Below are 23,015 nucleotides of genomic sequence, written 5' to 3' on the forward strand. Positions count from 1 at the left end.
CCCTGTCTGCTTTTTGCTCATTCCTTGATGAAGGGCTCAGTCGCGAAATGTTGTTTATATATTTTTGGCTCCTATAGATGCTGTGAGACGTGCTGAGTTTCTCCTGGAAACTTTCTTGTTTCACACCACAGCTCCAGTGATCGGGATTCAATTCTAACCTCGGGAGCTATCTGCTTGGAGTGCAAAGACTATATGAATAGCTTCTGCAGTCTAATGAAATATGATGAATAGCGGTGTTTTGTAGTTGTTTTTCATGTACAGTAAAACCCCTGTTACTAGAATCTAAGCAACCGGAAGGCTCGAGCAACTGGCAAAAATATTGCGGAAAATGAATTGGTAAAAAAATACGGGTTAAAAATTAGCATGCCTCACCATTAGTTTGCCCATCATGCAACACGCAATCTTACACATCTGGAAAATTCACTTATCCAGCATCTGCCAATCCACATGGGTGCTGGATAACAGGGGTTTTATTGTATCCCATTTTATAAAGCTTTTTAAAATAAATTATATGCAAATTGACAATTGTTCCTAACCATCGTATTGTTTTAACATTTTAAATACAGAGGATCAATTCACCATGTTGACTAGTGCTATCCAGACTAGTTTTAAAGCTTTACCATTTCTGAAACCATATCACTATAGCAAAAATGAAGGCTGTATTATTAAGGGCTCTGATACACTCTGGTATAGAGGAAGGATTTTGGAAATGATTGGGGGAGCTGTCAAGGTAAGATAAACTCAAAATATGCAATAAATATTAAAAGTCATGAGTTAAATATCTGAAGATAGTAGGCAAAATTAAGATTGGTGTTCAGAGTAATTTTCATTGAAATATTATTTTCCTATGAGTCTCCTGTACATTTGTAGTAAATTTTCCATATTTACTGCATTTTTCTTGCAATAAAGGCAAATGTCCTGTAGTTATTAATAATTACTTTCATGTTTACTTAATATGATCTCTGATTTCTGGTATTCATTTATGTGGTATGGTTTAAATAATCTTTCTATTCTTTCCAGAAGCAGATACCTCATATTTACCCACGTTTGTACTTTTTTTTTTGTCTATTCATTTAAAAATCTGCAAAGACCAGCTTTGTGTAGGCCTCACAACTAATTTTCCTACACTGCTGCTGTATTAACAATTCATAGTGCAGGCCATAACCACTTTAGTTTTCTCCTTCAACTTCTGATTTTTTTTTTCAGATGTCTTGTTGCAACTATCAGATTTTCAAACTGTGGTTGACAAAGGAAATCAAGTGCAGTATCAGATCCAAAAGAAATAAGTATAAGCTGGCAAAGCAGAGTGGGAGGTTAGAGAATTGGGAAGCCTTTAAAAACCAACAGAAACTAAGAAAGTCATTTGGGAGGATAAAATGAAGTACAAGAGTAAATTGGCAAGTAATATAAAATGGGATAGCAAAAGCTTCTTCAGTTATGTAAAAAGGAAGAATTTGGTTAGGGCCAAAATTGGGCCATTGAAAATGGAGAAAGGTTAAATTATCAATGGGGACATTCAGATGGCTGAGGAATTTAACAAATACTTTGCATCTGTTTTCACCAAGGAGGATATAGGTTATAATCAGATACGGGGTAGGGGTCAAGCTGTATCTAGGGACTTGATGAAATTACCTAAGGAAACAGAGAATCTGATGGATATCTAGATCTAAAAGCAGGTGGCTGTGAGCAAATTGTTAGAACTGAGGCCTGATAAGTCTCTTGGGCTTGATGGGCTGCATCCCAGGGTGCTTAGAGAAGTGGCTCTGGAAATTGTGGAAGCACTGGTCGACATTTTCCAAAGTTCTATAGATTCGGAGGAAGTGCCTGCAGATTGGAGAGTGGGTGATGTTGTACCACTTTTTAAGAAGGGAGGGAGAGAGAATTCGGGAAATTATAGACTGGTCAGCCTGACGTCGGTGGTGGGGAAAATATTGGAATCCATCATTAAAGGAGAAATAGCAGAACACTTAGGAAGGAATAAAAGTATCGGTGCTAGTCAGCATGGCTTCCTTAAAGGAAAATCTTGCTTGACTAATCTCCTGGAACTTTTCGAGAACGTAACAAGGAGGTTGGACTTGGGAGACCCAGTGGATGTGGTGTTCTTGGACTTCCAGAAAGCCTTTGATAAGGTCCCACAAAGGAGGCTAGTTAACAAAATCAAGGAGCATGGTATCGGAGGTAGGGTGCTGTCATGGATAGATAGTTGGTTGAGAAATAGGAAACAAAGGGTTAGGGTAAACGGGTCATTTTCTGGATGGCAGAATGTGATGAGTGGGGACCCGCAGGGATCGGTGTTGGGTTCTCAGTTGTTTATCATTTATGTAAATGATTTGGATGAGGGGATTAATAACTACATATGCAGATTCACAGATGACACTAAACTGGGTGGTAGTGTGAAGTGTGAGGAGGATGTCAAGAAATTTCAGGGGGATTTGGACAGTTTAGGGGAGAGGGTGGAGAAATGGCAGATGAAGTTTAATGTGAGTAAATGTGAGGTTGTCCATTTTGGAGGCAGAAACAAGAGAGCAGAGTATTATTTAAATGGTGTTTAGCTAGGGAGTGGGGTAATGCAAAGGGATCTGGGCATATTTGTTCACCAGTCATTGAAAGCTAGCATGCAGGTTCAGCAAGCGGTGAAAAAGCCGAACGGTATGTTGGCTTTCTTAAAGAGGGCATTGGAGTATAGGAGTAGAGAAGTCCTCCTGCAGTTGTACAGGGCCATGGTGAGACCTCACCTGGAGTATTGCATCCAGTTCTGGTCCCCATATTTAAGAAAGGACATACTTGCAATAGAGGGAGTGCAGTGCAGATTTACAAGGTTAGTTCCCGGGATGGCTGGATTGTCATACGTGAATAGGTTAGAAAGACTGGGATTATATGCGATGGAGTTTAGAAGAATGAGGAGAGAAATTATTGAGGTATTTAGGATTATCAAAGGGCTTGACAGGGTGAAATCAGAGTACAAGTTCCCAATGATGGGAGAGACTGGGACTAGAGGGCATATTTTAAGAATACAGGGAAGGCCTTTTAAGACAGAAATGAGGAGAATTTTTTTTACCCAGAGAGTTGTGGATCTTTGGAATGCATTGCCACAGAGGGTAGTGGGGGGTGGATTCGCTGGATAGATTTAAGAGAGAGTTGGATAAGGCACTTGTGGACAGGGGAGTTAAGGGTTACGGGGATAAGGCTGGGATTGGTTATTGAGAGAAAGATCAGCATTATCTGATAAATGGCAGTTCTGGTTCGACGAGCCAATTGGCCTACTCCAGCACCTATTGTCTATTGCTTGTCCACTTTTTAATGCTCTATATTGTAAGATGATTCTTTTCATCTTTCTTTGTGAACAGTGGCAAGCTTGAGCCACACTTTTCTTGGCAATAGGAGGAAGAGGGTAAAGGTAGATACATGCTTTTTTGACTGGTAACAAATGGTGTACTGCAAGGATCTGTGCAGGTGTTACAAACTAACAACCTTTTTAAATTTTGTTTTGGACTAAAGGGACTTTGTTAGTACTAACAAAGGAACAGCAATGGAAAATTCACCTGACAATGGTAAATTCAAAATAATAATTTTTATTAAACATAGCATTTCTTACTTATCTCTAAACTTTACTGTAAATTTAACCCCACTATGTGCAAATGTAAATGTCTGTGTGTATAATAAAGTCCCACTCTGAAAAGTCAATTTTTAAAACTTCAGCAAAATTTTAGTGTTGCTTGAAGATCTTAAATTTTCAGTTTAGGTGTTGTGGACTGCGCTTGGAGACACTGACCGGCCCATAAAGTGGCTGATGAATGCGGTGACTGCGCAGACTTGGGGGGTGACACTGGCTGTCATCCCATGTGACCTGCACAGTGGGAAGACAGCGAGCTATGGCAGGAATGATGACCAATCCCAGGCTAGCAGTCCGATGGCACAATGCCCTGATGTCAGTGCCTGGGGTCCATATAAACGTGATGGCTTGTGCAATAAACCAGTCCTGACTTCAAGGCACCGCACAATTGCTGCATATGGACAGATTGGGAGACAGGATCCTGTCTGCCCTAATGAGTGAGATGCTCATTTTGACTAAGGACCACAAGCCTTGCCTGCTCTTCAAGCAAATATTTCTGGAGCAAACAGCCTGATGATATCTGACTCTTGCTCATGAATGAGGACTTCAACAATCCCCAGAGGGTCGCGGCCTGGGCGGACATGCTCTGGAGAGCAAAGAAAGATACCAGTGCATGTCCGCACTGGTCCACATCAACAAGCCCCATGAATAGCCGACTACGAGACCAAGACCAGCGGAGAGGTAAGTTAATACCCAGAGACATTTCTGCTACTATCATCACCGATGGGGTGCAGAGGCCCATTGATGTCGCCCACCCTACGGGTTTCTGGGAAATGCCCTAGCCATCCATCATTGGTGGCTGCAGCGGTTGGCCCATGTGATAGCCTCCTCTATGTTTGGGACTCCTTGACAGGCAGGCATTTCCTGGTCAACAAATCTCAGCGCCGGTGTCCTATCCCCCATAGGCCTTGACATTCACAGTGGCAAGCAGAGCCCAGCAACTGAGGGATTCCATTCAGACTTTTGGTACCCGCACCGTTCCCCTTCAGTTTAGTAACAGCCAATTTACATGGACTTTTACCCTTGTGGCAGTGGTGCAACCACTTCTGGGGCCAACTTCCTTTGTGCCCACTGCCTGTTTCAAAAGACAGCACCTGGTGGACACCAGAATTTTTCAGACTTTACCTCTGGGGGAAGCCAAACTATCCACCTCCCTCTTTAACTTTATAATGCTGTCAGATAACGAGTTCACCCACATCCTGGCAGAGTTCCCCTCAATAGTGGCGCCACAGTTCTCAGCTGAGCCAAAACACGGAGTAAGACATTACGTTCTGACCGAGGAGGGGCACCCTGCTCCACATCAGGCTCCCTCCTGAAAATTTCAGCCTTACAAAGGAGGAGTTCAAGAAAATGGAGGAGCTGGAAATTGTGCAATGCTCCAACAGTCCCTGGGCCACCCCCCTTCACATGGTGCCCATGTGGCGACTACCACTGCTTCAGCAAGGCCACCACATCCGATAAATATCTCATACCCCACACAGACTAGAAGGGCCAAGATGGCCTGTTTCCGTACCGTAATTGGTTAAATAGTGAAGATGGTGGCTAGCAGATTTGTCTGGCACAGCCTTTGGAAACAGGTCAGCCAGTAGGTCAAGACCTGCATGCACTACTAGTCCTCAAAAGTGTAGACTCACTCAAAAGCACCTACACAGACTTTTGAACCAGTGCAGTGCAGGTTCAGCCATGTACATATCGATATAGTGGGGTCGCTACCAGTTTTCCATGGGGCGAGATACTAACTTACTATGGTTGACCACTCCACAAGGTGGCCTGAGGTGGTCCCACTGGCTGATACCACCACAGAAACCTATGTCAGGGCACTCATCGATACAAGGGTGTCCAGATTCTGTATCCCAGAGCACCTAACCTCAGACAGGGGGGCACGATTTACTTCTGGGCTCTGGGTAGCTCTGGCTAACTTCTTAGGGACACAGCTCCACCACACCACAGCATACCACCCTCAGGCCAATGGGTTGGTGGAGCACAGGCACTTGATGGCCTGGCTCAAGGGTCCCAACTGGGTGGACGAATTGCCTTGGGTCCTGCTGGGGATTCACACCATGCCAAAGGAAGACTTCAACACCTCTGCGGCGGAGATGGTCTATGGCGGACCTTTAATCATTTCAGAGGATTTCCTGGCCCCTGTCAAGTGCTCAGAAGGCTCTGCAGTCACCATTGAGAACTTGCAGCGAAAACTGGAGTCCCTGGTCCCGCAACAACCCCCACAAAGCCAGCTCAAACATAACATTCCCAAAGACTTAAATACTTGTATGTATTTGTGCAGAAGGGTACACACTGGCCTGGCCTCCTCTACAATGACCTTAAGAGGGGCCCTACAGGGTCATCAGGGGCATTGGCTCCACTTTTGTCCTCAACGTCAGCGGTAAGGAGGATATTTTTACCGTCAACTCCCTGAAGCCGGCATATCTGGACTGTAACCAGCTGATCTGCACTCCTCCCCTGCGACATTGTCGATGGACAATGGGCCATTTGCCATTTCTGGACAGGGTGGGTTATGTAGCGGCCCGCGCACAGAGGCACGGACCGGCCCACAAAATGTCCAATGAATGCGGCAACCACATGAACCTGGGGGTGAGAACCGCCGTCGTCCCAGGTGACCTCCTGCATGGCAGAAAGACAGCAAGCTGTAGTGGGAATGCCAATCAATCGCTGGCCAGTGTTTTGATGACGCAGTGCCTGACATCGGCACCTGGGGCCCATATAAATGCGATGGCCAGTGCAATAAATCAGTCTTGACTTCAAGGCTTTGGTGGCATTCTTCTCCACGCCTGCATAGCGCAAATGCTACACAGGAATAATTATAAAGCACTTTTAAACATCATATCTTCAAGCCTCTTTAAATCCACAATTCTTGTGGAGCAGGGGGCCCTTCCTCGGTCAGAACATGACGTCTTACTCCGTGTTTTGGCTCAGCTGAGAACTGTGGCGCCACTATTGAGGGGAACTCTGCCAGGATGTGGGTGAACTCGTTATCTGACAGCGTTATAAAGTTAAAGAGGGAGGTGGATAGTTTAGCTTCCCCCAGAGGTAAAGTCTGAAAAGTTCTGGTGTGCACCAGATGCTGTCTTTTGAAACAGGCAGTGGGCACAAAGGAAGTTGTCCTTGAGATATATTCTTCAAGCAGAAGTGACCATCTTCTGAGCCACAAATGTATCTCCTTTGAAAAGGAGAATATAAGTCCTGTCTTCCGAGGATCATATCTTCTTCTTTTGAATGAAGACTTTGGAATCTGTTTTCCAAACAATGAAACTGACCTCTATCTTAAAGAGACAGTTAGGAGTAGGCTTCTCTTTTGAAAGCTACTTAATTCTATATTCCACTTTTATTAACAGCACCTATTCTGGTTACTGTAATTCAACCCTGTCTTTAACAAGGATCTAGCTCCTGTGTGTGTCAAACAGGGTTTTGACTTCTGTAAAATGGATCCAAAAATGTCTGAATTCAATAATATATTTCTCCAAATTATGTGACAATCACATAATCAACAAGATCAGTCCCAATTCTTGGAAACCACATGACTATTAGATTTATTTCTACCAACTTCTGACCTTATTCCAAACCATTCCATATCCATAATAACCTCTGACCTCATCTCTGCTCAAGTGGTTTGTTTTAAAAACAGATGGCTTCCTTCAGCAGTTCTTCTTGAGTATTTAGATGCTTCAGTTTTTAACAAAGCAAACACTCCATTGTTCTTGAATAATTAAGATCCACTTCAGATCCATTAGCTCTGTCTTTCGAGACACTGCCACTCCGAGAATGAACTCTCTTCTCCGAGTACAATGGTTCTTTGTAAATGTGTGTGCATAACCCTGTAACCAACCCATAACTAACCTATTTATAATAAATATAGCTTAACATTAACCTAAATATTAATATTAACACAGATCCATTACACAGGAACATAGAAAAAGTAGGTAGTCTTGATTAGTGATATTGCAGATTACATGAAAATGGGTGGAGTCATGGAGAGAAAAGAATGTTGTCTAAGGGTACGGCGTGTCATCAATCAGCTGGATAGTTGGGCAAAACTGTGATAGATAGAATTTAAAACACAAATGTTAGATACTGCAGGAAAGATTCAGTAGCAATACAGAGAGTGCGAAAGAGATTTGCCAGATGTTACCAGGCCTAAAATAGAGGGCATGGGTTTAAGGTGAAAGGATAGAAATTTAAAAGAGATTTGAGCACTTAAGTTTTTCCACACACACAGTGGTTGTTATCTGGAATGAGGTGCTAGAAGAGGTGCTGAAGACATATGCAATGACAACACTTAAAAGGCATTTAGACAGATTCTTGGATAAGAATGGCATTAAGGAATATGGGCCAGATGCAAGCAAATGGTTTTAGAATAAATGAGTAACAGTCAGTGTGGATAAGCCAGTCAGAAAGGGCATTGTTATGAACTAACACCCCACCCCCCCACCCCACCGCCCAGTTAGTACTAACACAGGAACAGCAATGGAAGATTTGCCAAACAGTGGTAAATTCAAAATCATAGTTTTTATTAAACTATTAACCACAAAACAGTTTTCACTTAACTATGTGCGAATGTAATTGTATAAATGTGTGTGTGTGTTAATGTTTGATTTGTTGAACTTGAAGGTCCATTAAATTGTAGTTCAGAAGTGATTACGAAACATCACTTTTAAATTGTTTGTTTACACCGACTTAGTTCTTAGACTGTTCAAACTCATATATTTTTATTTCCACAGGAAGAGATTTCTTCTTTAACTCTCACACTGGTGATTTTCAACTCCCTCTTAGCTTCTTAAGAGTTCTGGGGTCTCTTCCAAACTGAGGCTGGACCCTTTATTTTCAAAAGAGCAGTCAAGAAGTGGTACCCCTTTGCAAATCCACCTATTTCTGTAGTACCCTGGTTACTGTAATTCAGCGCTTTGCTTTACAAAGGTCTAACATAGGTGTTCTGGCTACTGCGATAAAGTACAGACCAGTATCTCCTCTCTATAGAAATTACTGTTTTACTCCTGTCTTTCCAGGATGTCTTGATTTCTCAACTCCTGCAGTCTTCTCATTCAAAATGTCTGAATTTAACAATATATTTCTCCAAATCATTTACATCATCAATTAGGTTAGTTCCAATTCTTTGAAATCATGTGATCAGTTATTGGAATTTTAAACAGTTGGCAACCCAAGTTTTTGGTAAATCATGTCTTGGAGTTGACATGACTCTGTAAGATTACCTCACTTCTGTTTCAAAGGCTTAAGTATATCACTCATTCTGAGTTTAATTTATCTTGTTCAAGAAGACTTAAAGTGGTTTAGTTTAAAACAGATGACTTCCTTCAGCAGTTCTTACTGAGTACTTAGATACTTCTATTTTTAATAAAGAAAACACACCACTGTTCTTGAATAATTAAGGCCCACTTCAAATCCATTAGATGTCTTTCCAAGACACATCAACTCTGAAAATGAACACTCTTTCTGAGTTCAATGGGGCATCTGTAAATGTGCTGACCTGTGTGTGATCCTGTACCAGCCCACAACTAGCTAACTAAGAATAGATGTACAATATTTTAACTTTATAATTTACTTTACTAAGACATGTTATAAGAATAGAGCTTAACCTTAACCTAAATATTACTATTAACACAGATCCATTACAGTATGCTTCTGCATTGTACAATTATATAAATGTATGATTTTTTAAAATGGTGTCCCACCATTTTATGTCCTTTTTTCCAGTATGCATTTCCCTTGTGTACAATGGAGTTTTGAGGAGGGAGAGCTTGGTAGCCAAGAGAGTTCAGTGAGCAGCTGAATTGTGATTGGTTCTTTGGAGGCACAGCAACCAATAAAAGAAGAGTAGGTATAGCAGAGGAGCAGTTTTGGGGGTGGCAATGATTGAGAGTAGTGCTGAGGCTTTGGCTTGAGAGGTTTCAGCAAAGAGGGCTGAGCAGATGATCAGGTAAGGAAAAGTAGTCTTTCAGATGGTGCAGCTTCACGACAAGATGTGAGACATCATGGATGGGATTGACTTACCAATGGGTAGCAACAACAGCTAGGTCACTGGCACCACTACTGGTACTGATGCTCAGTAGGGAAGGTTGGAGACAGGTAGAGCAATAGAGATAGAGACTCCATAGTCAAGGGTTCAGATAGGAATTTTTGTAGCTGGAAAAGAGACTCTGGAATAGTGTGTTATCTCCCTGGAGCCTAGATCCAGGACGCCTTTGAACAGATACAAAATTCTGAGAGGGGAGCAAGAGCATTCTGAGGTGGTAGCCTGCATTGATACCAATAGCATGGATAGGAAAGGAGATGTGGTCTTGCAGAATGAGTTTGTGGAGCTAGATAGGAAGCAAAATTTGTAAGATTTTAATCTCAGAATTACTACATATGCCACGTGCTAGTGAAGTTAGAAACAGAAAAATAATGCAGTTTAATGTGGGACTAAGGAGCTGGTGTAGGAGGGAGAGATTTTGATCGTTGGGCTCTTTTCCATGGAAGGTGGAACTAAAAACAAGAGGATGGGACAGGTTACACCTCGAATGCTGGGAAGTTTTCAGGTGCTTTTGGAGAGGGTTTAAACTACAGTGGCAGAGCAGTAGGAACCTGGACAGCAGGGCAGAAATGGAAGAGTGAAAAGAAAGACTGGATGGGACAGGTGGATGGACACAGTGAGACTGATGGGCTGAAGTATGTTCATTTTAATGCATGAAGAATTATAGATAAGGCAGATGAACTTAGAGCCTGGATCAATACTTGGATTTTCCAATAATATGTTTTGTAATTTTAAAGATGCAGCATGGTATCAGGCCCTTTCAGCCCATGAGACTGTGCAGCCCAAATATACCCATGTGACTAAAAAATGTAATAACCCTGTACGTCTTTGGAATGTGGGAGGAAACCCACTTGGACATGGGGAGAATGTACAAACTCCTTGTTTACTGTCTTGGTTTCAAACCTAGGACACTGGTGCTGTCATAGCATTCTACTAATGACTGCACTTACCATTTTTGTTGATGTGGTTGTTATGGCGACAACTGCAAGAGGGGTAGGATTGGCAGTTCAATGTTCCTAAGTTATGACAGGATAGAGAAGGAGGCAAAAGAGGGGGAAGTGTAGCAAACCTACACTCAGAGGACCTAATGGTGGGCTCAACTAATAAGGCAGTGTGGGGAGAGATTAGAAATAGGAAAGGTGCAATAACTCTGATAGGACTACCGTGTAGGTCTCCCAATAGCTACTGGGAGAGAGATTATGGAAAGTTGCAAAAACAACTGGGTTGAGATAGAAGTAAGAGACTTGAATTTCCACAATATTGACTGGGATATCCTTGGTGCCAGATTCTTAAATGGGGCAGAATTTATGAAGTGCGTCCATGAGAATTTATTGAAGCAGTATGTTGACAGCCCAATCAGGAAGGGGCTCATATGAAACTTTGTATTGGCAAATGAGCAGGCCAGGTGATCAGAGTTTTATAGGAGGAACATTTTGGGAGCACTGATTGTTCTTCCTTAAGTTTCAAGATAGTTGAACAAGAATAAGCCGGGACCTTGTAGAAAAGTATTAAATTGGGGGAGGGAAAATTATGACATGATTAGACAGCTAGGAGGTGTTAATTATCAGCAGCTGCTACCAGGCAACCGCATAACTCATGTGGGAATTGTTTAAGAGTTAACGAATTAGAATCCTGAACTGGCGCATTCCAGTGTGAAGAAAAGATGAGGATGGCAAAGTAAGAGAACTTTGGATGATAAGATAGGTCATGAACCGGGTCAAGAAGAAAAATAAGGCCTATGTAAAGTTCAGGAAACTACAATCATTCCTGGAGGAATGTAAAGATTGCAGGAAATAACTCAAGTGGAGCATTAGGAAGGCCAAAAAGGGCCATGAGATGTCATTGGCAAACTGGATTACAGAAATTCCGAAGACGTTTTATACCAGCATTAAAAACAAGAGGATGGCTAGGATTACTCAAAGACAAAGGAGGGAATTTATGCTTGGAGTCAGAGGAAGTGGGCAAGGTCATAAATGAATACTTTGCATTGGAGTTTGCCAAAAAGCAGGATGTGGACAGTGATGGGGAGCGTAATGTAGAGAATATACATGTATTATGGAACTTTGAGATCAGGAAAGAGGGAATTTTGAGTATTTTGAGGAACATTAAGGTGGCTACATCCCTGGGCCTGAAGGGATGTATTCCAGATTATTGAAAGGAGCGAGTAAAGAGATTGCTGGGGCCATGACAAAGATCTTTGCATCCTCTCTAGTGACTAGAATCTTTGTTCAAGAAGGGGGAAAAAAGACAATCCCAGAAAATTGTAGCTTGGTAAGATTCATATCAGTGGTAGAGAAATAATTGGATTTATGCAAATTTAGAGTCATGGTAAGATTAGGTATAATACAGTCAACATGGTTTTGTGAGGGGAGTGTCATGTTTTAGCAATTTGATTGTTTTGAGAAGCTGACAAAAGTGGATAATGAGGGTAGGGGGTACTGGATGTATTGTGAGTGAACTTTAGTATGGTGTTGGCAGGATACCTCATGGTAGGCTGATTCATAGGATCTGATTCACAGTGAGTTGATAATTTGGATCTGAAATTGGCTAGCACATAGAAGACAGAAGGTGATGGAAGGATGATATTTGGGCTGGAGTTGTGTGATCAACAGTGTCTGCAGGGATTGCTGTTGGGATTCTTTTTGTTTGTGATGTACTTAATTGACAAGATGTGGAAAAGAGGTTAATTTGTAAGTATGCAGGTGACACAAGTTAATGGTGTTGTGGGCAGTGTAAGGTTATTAAAGAATACACCAGGGTATAGATCAGTGACAGATCTGGGCAGAGAAAAGGCAAATTAAAATTAATCTGGACAAATGTGAGATGTTGCACTTTGGGCTGTCAAATGTAAGGGGAATGTCTGCAGTTAATGATAAAACTCTTAAAAATTGTGATGTGCAGAAGATATCTGGGGATCTAGGACCCCAATCTCCTTGAAAGTGGCTATGCAAATAGATAAGATGGTAAAAAAGCTGTATGGCATGCTTGGCCTAATTGGGCAGGGCATTAAGCATAAAAATAAGGAGATCAGGTTGTATCTTTTTATCTTTGGTTAAGCTACTCATGGAATAGTTTGTGCAATTATGGTCGCCCCCACCACAGAAAGGACCTTTTACTCTGCTTTACTATTCTATGTCTAATTTCTTCATCTCCCTAAGTAATACATATACAATCTTGAAAGGTTTTCTGGCATAATTTTTAATTGAATGGTATCTAGTCCTGCCATATTTATTTGTGATCCTTTTGAAATTGTAAAGACAAAAACAACTTCAGAATGTTTCTCTAACTTTTTACTTGTAAATTTTATATTGATTGTAATGTCAAAATATCTGCTGTGAAATGTATACAGATATTTCCTTGATTTTAGGTGCACTATGTTGACCGCGGATACACTGAAACAATTCCTCAGTGCCATGTTTATCCTCTACTTGTGCATCCTGATATTCCAGAGCTTTGCCTACCATTTCAACTTTATGGAGTGACACCAGTAAGCTTTTTAATGTTAAAATGTTAATGTGGCGTTTTCTTTTAAATGGAATTGTACAGATATAAAACTTTGTCTTGATCATGACATAAAAATAGAAAATGTGAGAAATGCTCAGCAGATCAGGTAATAACTGTAGAGGGTCCAAAATAGTCAATGTTTAATGTTCTTTTTTTTTTCAATTTTTTTCACACTATGAACCATACTGACCAAAGTACACACAAACATTTCCCTCTCCCCCCCACTCACTCAACGTTCAACATATATGATACATTAAACCCATTAAACAATGTCATCACACAGTGAAAATAAACAAGAAATTTGTGTCTTCTACTTTTACATACTGGGTCAGTTCATCTCGTCTTCTTCTCCTTCTGTCATTTTAGGTTGATGACCTATCAGCAGAGCAGACGTAGTAGCATTCAAACTTGGGCTCATAAGTGTCAAAACACATTTTATACCACAAAATACAGACAGTGATTATCACCAACAAAACAATATAAGCTTTGATATTTCTAATGCTAAGTCTCCCCACTATCAGCATATCAGGGCCACTTAACCAGAAATCCAGCTGGACTCGCCACAAATGCTAGGGAATTCAAGAGTATGTAAGAAACTGGGACTAGTTGCAAGTGTCTTCTGACACCCAAAGCCCTCTTGCTGTTGTTAAGGCACCAGTCAAAATCATAACAGAACATTCTCCAGCAACACACACTAAAATGTTGGTGGAACTCAGTAGGTCAGGGAGCATCTATGGAAGGCAGTAGACAATCAGCAGTTTGGTCAGAATTCGTGTTGAATGGTTCAAGGAAGTACATCGTGTGTACGTCATCTTTTCAAGGATTGTTAGGAATGGGTAATAAATAGCAGCCTTGCCACAGACGCTGGTAGTTCATGTTTTTTTTTAAGTGGGGGCATGGCATGATGGCATAGGGAGAAGATGTGGAAAAACACCTCCCTTGGCAGAACTATTAAAAACCAGATTTTAAAGTTTTTATACTTTTTTAGAAAATATTGAATATATTGCTGATATATTCTGAAAGCAATTATGAGGAAAACAAAAGTACAAGCAGTTTTAAAAAATGACTTCTAAACCACAAAAGAACTTGAGCCTATCTTTGAAGTGGAGCCTCCGGAGTCGATTACTCCTCATCCAAGACCACAACAGCAGTCCCTGTGTAAGATCCATTAGACTCCGGTGCCGACTTCACGCAGTGTTGCAGAAGATGACGCTGGTGCCTGAAGACGTCCTCCTCCGGATCATAAGAGTAACCGCGCATGCACAAAACTTTGCCTATGCATGTTATATCAAGTGCGGCCCAAGCTGCTGGAGGACCGGACTTCTCTTGGCCCAGCGATGCTGGGCTCACAGGAGTGGCGGATCCGAACCCGTAGTTGAGCTGAAATGCCATCTGCATCAATGGAGGAGGAAGAAGGTGACATTGAGGGGGACTGGAAGAAGAAGAAATTATCCAGGTATGGAGGAGGAAGAAACTGTTATATACAAAGGTAGGTCCATATCCAAACAGGTTTAAACAAAGTTTCAATCTGACCCTCATTATTCAGACCAACCGTCTCAAGTTGATATATCTAAACAGATAAAAAATTTTGCAACTCAGATGGGTCAAGGTTTTTCATCTATGAAGGAACAACTTACTGATATGAAGGAGAAGATATCATCTATTGGATGTGGAAAAGTGCAAGATAAATTTAAGAAGATTGAAGAAGATGTTCATGATTGTAAAGATGATGTGGAACAATGTAAAGAAAAGATGGGTCAGATAGAGGATTAATTTACTAGTTGAGAAGTTCAGAGAAATTATTTATTGAAGAAAATTGATGCGTTGGAGAATCAAAGTCGAAGAAATAATGTTAAAATTGTTGGACTTGCGGAAGATTTTGAAGCCCCGGATCCAGTTCATTTTTTTCAGAAGTGGATTCCTGAAGTTTTGGGGAAAGAATATTTTCCGAATGGTCTGGAATTGGATAGAGCTCATAGAGCAATAAGAAGCAAACCTCTTCCAGATTAAGCTCCACGTTCTATCTTGATTAGTTGTTTACGATATCAAGATAGAGAATTAATCTTAAGAGTCACAGTTCAAAATGCGAGAAGTAATCAAGGCCCCTTGGTAGTTAAGAATAATAGAGTTTTCTTTTATGCTGATTTGAGCCAAGCTGTTATTAAACTCTGTAAAGAATTTAATTCAGCTAAAGCTGTTTTGTGGAAGAAAGGAAACATTTTCTTTTTGATATCCTGCTGTACTTAAAGTTTTTAAGGAGACTTTCAATCTCATTTCTTTAGTGATGACACTGAAGCTCTCACTTTGCTAATTCTCCACCGGATAATAAACAGATGAAAAGTCAAGAAAGCTTTTTCCAACAGTCTGTTCCAGTTCAGAAGGGGAGGAATGGAAGGCGAGAGAAGGAATCTCAGCAGTTGATTGATATTGACGTCAACAATGATCACGTTAGGCATATCATTCTTGAAATGATTTGTTGATTAGTATTTTTTTGTTCCGTTTGGGGGTGAGTGTTTTGACTACTGATCCTTCCAAAGTCGTTGGCCACTTAGTGGTGTTGGTCACTCCCACATAATTGAGGTGGGGGTGGGGGGGGGAGGTTGGTAATACTCTAGTGCAGTATTTTTGAGGTTTTTTATATATATGGATTTTTTTTCTTTTGAGGAGATTATTTAGTCTTTTTTGTGTGGTTGCCATTGAGAGGATTTTCATCATGTGTGGTAAAGTGGTTTTTGAAATTAATTGTAATGATGGCTAATTTAAATTTTGTTCCTTTTAATGTTAACAGGCTTAATAATCTGATTAAGAAAAAAAGAATATTGACGTATATTAAAAAATTGAAAGTTGATGTTGCTTTTTTGCAAGAAACACATTTGATTGAGAAGGAACATCAGAAACTGAAAAGAGATTGGGTTGGACATGTTATAGTGTCTTTGTTTAATTCAAAAGCAAGAGGAGTAGCTATTTTGATTAATAAAAAGTTATCTTTTCAATTGGAATCAGTTATTGAGTTAGTTGGTAGACTTTTGATTGTTAATTGTAAAAAAATTTCTGAGTTTTGGACTTTAATGAATATTTATGCTCCTAATTTAGAGGATGAGAAATTTATGTTGGATTCTTTTAATTTTTTTCATATGCTTGATTTAAATCTCCAAAAACAGTAGTTAGGACTAAAATGGCTAAACAATTGTTGGTGTCAATGAAAGATATGAATTTAGTAGATATATGGAGGAGGTTAAATCCTAAAGAGAAAGATTTTTCATTTTATTCATTTTAACATGATTCTTATCCTAGAATAGATTTATTTTTGGTGTCAGCACAATTGTAAGGCCAGGTACTGAAGACTGAATATAAGAGTAGGATTTTGTCTGATCATTCTATGTTATTCATAACATGTACTGGTTCAGGGAGAATTGATGATATGTATCGATGGAGATTTAATTCTTTGTTGTTGAAAAATGTCAAATTTTGTAATTTTATAAGAGATCAAATATGGCTTTTCTTGAAAATAAATATGGATTCAGTTAATAGTAAATTTGTTTTATGGGATGCTTTAAAAGAATGTTTGAGGGGACAAATTATTAGTTTTACTGCTAAAATTAAGAAACAACATGTAGCTGATGTTGAAAGCAGGGTCTTGTAGACCAATTTTGTTATTAAATGTTGATTATAAAATTGTAGCGAAGATTCTGGCTAATAGGTTGGCTAAATATTTACCAGATTTAATTCATTTAGACCAGGCGGGTTTTATTAAAAATCATTTTTCAGCAGATAATGCTGTGAAGTTGATTTCTTTGATGAATGTTTCTCAGGAGGGATCCAACCTACCAATTGTTATTTTGATGGATGCAGAAAAAGCCTTTGATAGAGTAAAGTGGAATTTTTTTTTATTTAAAGTTTTAGAGAAATTTAAATTTGGCCCCATTTTTATTGGTTGGATTAAGGCTTTATATAGAAGTCTAACTGCAGAGTTGTGACAAATGGACAGTTATCTTTACCTTTTATGTTGACCAGATCAAGTAGACAAGGCTGTCCTTTGTCACCAGCTCTATTTTCATTAGTTATTGAACCTTTGGCTCAGGTGATGAGACAAGATAGTTATTAAAGGTATTAAGGTGAAATCTAATTAATTTAAAATTAACTTGTTTGCAGATTATATATTTATGGGATGCTTTAAAAGAATGTTTGAGGGGACAAATTATTAGTTTTACTGCTAAAACTAAGAAACAACATGTAGCTGATGTAATTAAATTAGAGAAGGAGATAGAGATTTTAGAAAAAGATTTACAGCAAAATTCAACTGAATATTACAAATATAAATTTGAGAAGTTATTACAGAGAACTAGACAAAGAATACCAAACACCAAGAATATATTTAACAGAACCTCAGAATTCTTTGAGGACTTTACATGATAGGTTGGAACAGAATCGTGAGATATCAGGTTATAAAATTAATTGGGAAAAGAGCGAGTTAATGTCATTAGCTGAAATGGATTATTTTTCATGTAGCCATATTGTTAAATTTAAATGGATTGATCAGATTAAGGTGTTAAGGTAGATTGTAATTATAGTCATTTACATGAATTAAATTATTTGCCATTATTGTCTAAAATTAAATATGATCTGAATCAATGGAAAGATTTACTGATTACATTAATAGGAAGAGTTAATTGTATTTAAATGAATATTTTTTCCTCAAATTCAGTATTTGTTTCAATCCATTCCTTGTAAGATTCTTCAAAAATATTTTAAGGATTTAAATGCCTTGGTGAGGAAATTTTTATGGAAGGATAAAATGGTAAGGGTATCATTACAAAAATTAACTTGGAAATATGAATTAGGAGGTCTGCAATTCCTTAATTTTCAAAATTATGATGCAGCACAATTGAAATTTATTAATAGGATGTTCGAAATAGATAAACCTTTGATATGGGCTAATATTGAATTATCTCAAATTGATGAGAAGATGGACCAGTTTATTTCTAGATGGAATCCTCAATTATTGAATAATTATAATTTATCTATTTTGAAACACTTTATGGATTTATGGTATAAAAAATAAAGATTTCAGATAAAACTCCATTATATTAAAATAAGCTTTCCCCCTTTGCACTTAATAATCAATTTTTGAAGATATGGGATCAAATTGGTGCAAGATTGTTATGAAGCAGGATATTTTATTTCTTTTCAAAAAATGAAAGATAAATATGATATATCCTCAAATACTCTTTTTTTCTTATTATCAAATTAAAGCTTTATTGTTGGATAATTTTGGGCATACTTTACGGTTACCTAGATGGTCTAAATTTGAAATTTTACTTACTGAGACTGGTAAGAAGAGATTTATATCTGAGATGTATGCTTTATTACAGAATAAAGTGCTTAAGCCAGATGTTCATAAATCTAGATTGAAATGGAAGAAAGATTTAGATATACAGTGTACTTATTTCTCAGGATGATTGGATGAATTTATGTAGGGATAGTATGACTAAAATTGTAAATGTAAGTTATTGATTAGGTCATGATAATTTTATTCATTGATTATATTTAACTCCAGAAAAATTAAGGAGATATAATTTTATCTCTTTGGATTTATGTTTTCGATGTCATAAGTATGTGGATTTTTTTTCACATTCTACTTGGGACATGTGAAACAGTTAAACCTTTTTGGAATAGACTTAAGGAATTTTTAGAAGTTAATCTGAAAGTGAAATTTTCATTAGATCCTTTAGTATTTTGGTTTGGTAATATATTAAGAGAATCAGTTTAGAATTAAAATTAAATAGATTTCAACTTTCTTTTTTGAGATTAGCATTAGCTGTGGCTAGAAAATGTCTGGCAATTACTTGGAAAAATGAGACTGATTTGAGTAATCAGAGATGGCATATGAAGATGAGATCTTGTATTCGATTGGAGAAGTTAACATGTAATTTATGTTATAATTATCTTTTTATCGGTATACATGGAGCCCATATCTGGACTATATGGGGTTGAATTATTAAATCCCCTCAGTGCAGCACAGTAGTGGTGTTACTCCAAACCATGGTAATTAACTGATGAATTTTGTTGTTATGGATAATCTTTTTTTTCTTTCTTTCTTCTTTTGGGGTAGGTTAGAGGAGGGTGGGTTGGGGTGGGTGGGTTAGGGAAGGGGATGGAGGGTTATAGGGGATTAGTTTTAAAATATCATGTACGTATTTTTAAATTTGTTTTTAAGTGTTATTCATTAATTGTATGTTTCATGATTCAATAAATAACATTTAAAAAAAAACCCAATTTTAAAAAAGTAATTGGCATTGCCAACTATTGTTCAGTACACGATGGAAATGATGGGTGGCATTGAAAAGAGTGCAGAAGAGATTCTCCAGGATGTTGCCTGGAATGGAGGGCTTTAATTTCAAAGAAAAATTAAATAGGCTTGGATTGTTCTCACTGGAGCACTGGAAACTGAGGGAGGACCTTGTACAGGTTTATAAAATTGAGGGCATCTTGGTCTTTTTCCAAGAGTAGAGGAATCTAAAACAAGAGGGCATGGGTTAAGGAAGAGGAAAAAGTGAATGCTCTATGAAGCAAGCTTCTTGAGCAAGTATTCAGGAGGGTACAGTCCCAGCATTTTAAAACAGCATTTGGATAGGAACACGGAGACTGGAAAGAAATAAAGGGATACAGTCCAAATGTAGGAAAATGGAATACGACTGGCATCTGGATTGGCATTGACAAGTAGGCAGAATAGCCACTTTCCACACTGCACAATTAGACTCTGTTCTGCAGTTGTGGATGAACCCAAAGAAAGCAACTGGGCCAGACAGAATCCCTGGATGTATTTTGAGAACCTGTGCTGACCAGCTGGCAAGAGTATTTACGGACATCTTTCACTTTTCCTTCAACTTAATACCTTGACAAAGGGCTCAGGCCTGAAATGTTGCTTACCCTTTACTTCCTATAGATGCTGTGTGATCTGCTGAGTTTTTCCAGCACCTCTCAGAATCAGAATTTATTGTCATGAACAAGTCATGAAATTCGGTGTTTTGTGGCAGCATCATGGTTGTGCATTCATTTTACACCATCTTACTACATCAGTGTAAGAAAAGATAATAGTGCACGAGAATAAGACAGTGTCTTTGGTTCATAAAATTATTGATTATTCAGTGGCAGTGGGGAAGAAGCTGTCCTTGTGCTGTTGAGTGCTTGTCTTAAGACTCCTTCCTGTATCTTTTCCCTGATGGTGGCAGAGTGAAGAGGGCATGGCCTGGGTGGTGGGTGTCTTTGACGATAAAGGCTGCTTTCTTAAGACACCTCCTCGTGTAGATGTCCTTGGTGTAGTGAAGTCCGGTGCCTGTGAAAGCTGTGATGCAACCAGCCAGAATACTCTCCATGGTACACCTGATCCTCAGAGATGTTGATACCCAGAAATTTGAAGCTCTTGACCCTCTCAACTATTGAGCCCTCTGAGGACTGGGTTGTGTACCATTTTTGCATATTGGACTACAATCGCAGCATTTACAGACATTCCTTTTTACCTCCTACTTCCCATCTGCTTTCAGAAGGCCACTCTCATCCTGATGACAAAGAAAAAAGTAATAATGGGCCTTCATGACTATTGCCCAGTGGCTCTGAAATCAACCCTCATGAAGTGCTTTGAAATGTTGGTCATGGCTCACACCCTCACAGGCAGCCTTGACCCCCCCCCCCCACCCTTCAATTCTCCTCCTGACTCCATCAGTCTGTGGTAGGTGCCATCTCACCGGGCTATCCATTCAGCTCTGGAACATCTGGCCGTGAAGGATACCCACATCAGAAGTTTGCTTTCAACACCATAGTGCAAAATAACTTCATCCCCAAGCTCAAATCCATGTTCTCAGCACCTTCCCTTTTGCAAAAGGATCCTTAACTACTTGTGAAGCAGACTGAACATACTCCATTATCATTCTCAATGCTGGTGGCCCATCAGGCTGTGTTGTCGGCCCCCTACTACACTCCCTGTACACCCTTGACTGCAGTGCAAAATACTGCTCCAAATTTATAGCTATAAATTCACTAATAACACCCGCTTATAGGCTGGATCTGAAACAGTGATGCAATGGAATATAGAAGTGAATCAGAGAGCCTGTTGGCTTGGTGCCCAAATAACAACTTCTCCCTCAATATCAATAAGGCAAGGGAGCTGGTCACAGACTTTGAGAAAAGGGTCACAACTCAGCCTCCTGTCCAAATCAAATGACACTGAAGTAGACAGCTACAAGTTCTTAGGCATAAGTATCTTCAGCATCCTGCCCTATATAGTGCTTGCTATACTGAACTCCTCCGTCCAAGATTTCATGGACTGCAAAGATTTGTAAACACAACAGAGACCATCACAGAAATACCTCTCCCCTGCATAGACTCTAGCAACACATAACCAATATATTAAAGGATTAATTCCACTCTTCCTGTCAGGGAAACAGTTCATTCATGTGCAATCATGCACCATGAGATTCAAAGATGGTTTCTTTCCTGCTGCTATCAGACTCATGAACAAATGTCACAATTGTAAATAACGTTGCTCTCTCTTTCGCCTGTTCTCTCCTACCTTGTATGCATGGGTTGACTGTTGGACAAACCTTTTCGCAGTACCTTGGCACATATAAACTTGATGATAGTCCGATGCTTACCATTCATTTAGTTTACAGAATTTTTGTAAGCTTTAAAATGGAGTCTTGCTATAAATGCAAAATTATTCTTTTCCGCCTTTAGGGTTTGTGGTGTCTGTGAGGATGAAAAGTGGGGTGCCTTTAACCAGTCAAAATGAAGAAACCACTCAATGTGCATACTAAATATATAAAAGCAAAATTAAAATTGGGAATACAGATGGAATTATTTTGATTTTTTTTCTGTTTTGTTAACTATTTTCCAAAGGCAAATTATTTGGAAAGGGAAAATGTATAAATAACACACTTTAGTGGACATTAAAAAAAATCAAAATTGAGGATAATTTTTAGGTTTGCACACAAATGGATTAGACAGTGAATTTACATTTTGATTGTCTGTTTGCAGGTTGGAAATAAGTGGCAGGAAGATGCCATTGACACTTTGAGAGAATTACTTGTACAAAGAATAGTGGAGGTGGAAATCATGGTAATTTTGTGTAAATAACCTTATCATAGCTAAATGTATTTTGTATTAGGGTAATTGTTTCAAAAATCTAAATGGATGCCAAGCTGAACTTGATAAAGAAACATTTGAGAACTTGCACAAATATTTTAATAGAGGTACATCTTTTATTTGATTAAAATAATCTGGATGAGCCCTCGTAAGGAGTTTTTTCAGGGCATTTGGCAAGGTGTCTATCAGCACCATTTTAATGAGCCTTTCCCAGTTGTATTTCATATCACCAGAATATGTTTAATTCTAAATCACTGAATACTTTGAAATTTCTAAGCCTTCAGAATACTAACTTTTTTGTGGTGAAGGCAAGTGATCAGGTCGCTTTGAAATTTATTTTCTAAATAAATGTTATAAACTTTTGTTTCCCATGAGAATGAAACAAAAATTTAAAAAAACATTATGAAAGCATTTTCTTTGAGATTGCCAGTAATGGCCATTAGTTTAACAAATTTGTTATTTGTTATTTCCTTGATATGTTGTATTTTTAAATAATAATAACATGGAAATGAGGAAAATAATACATCTTACAATGGACTAATTTCCAGAGCCTGTGATGAAATTGCAGTTATTAGTATTATCAATCTTTTTTTTCCAGTGGTGAAGGAGCAGATTTATCAGAATGGTTGAATTTATGGTGTTAACTTTCATAAATATTGATTGTACCTTCTCTTGAATTTAGTCGGTTGATCAATAATTTGTTCAAAATTG

At 38.9% G+C, this 23,015-nt stretch overlaps 1 protein-coding gene across 1 annotated transcript in view; it reads left to right on the forward strand.

Moving 5' to 3' along the window:
- Positions 1–23,015, forward strand: part of rnf17 (ring finger protein 17) — a 174,729-nt gene that overhangs the window by 116,310 nt on the left and 35,404 nt on the right. The window contains exons 25-27 of the mRNA XM_069891323.1: positions 567–730; positions 13,027–13,146; positions 22,197–22,277. Of these exons, the coding sequence (XP_069747424.1) occupies positions 567–730; positions 13,027–13,146; positions 22,197–22,277 (365 nt within the window). The remainder of the gene's footprint in view (positions 1–566; positions 731–13,026; positions 13,147–22,196; positions 22,278–23,015) is intronic.

This window comes from Narcine bancroftii, chromosome 7, assembly GCF_036971445.1.
Source record: "Narcine bancroftii isolate sNarBan1 chromosome 7, sNarBan1.hap1, whole genome shotgun sequence".
Taxonomy (NCBI): domain Eukaryota; kingdom Metazoa; phylum Chordata; class Chondrichthyes; order Torpediniformes; family Narcinidae; genus Narcine; species Narcine bancroftii.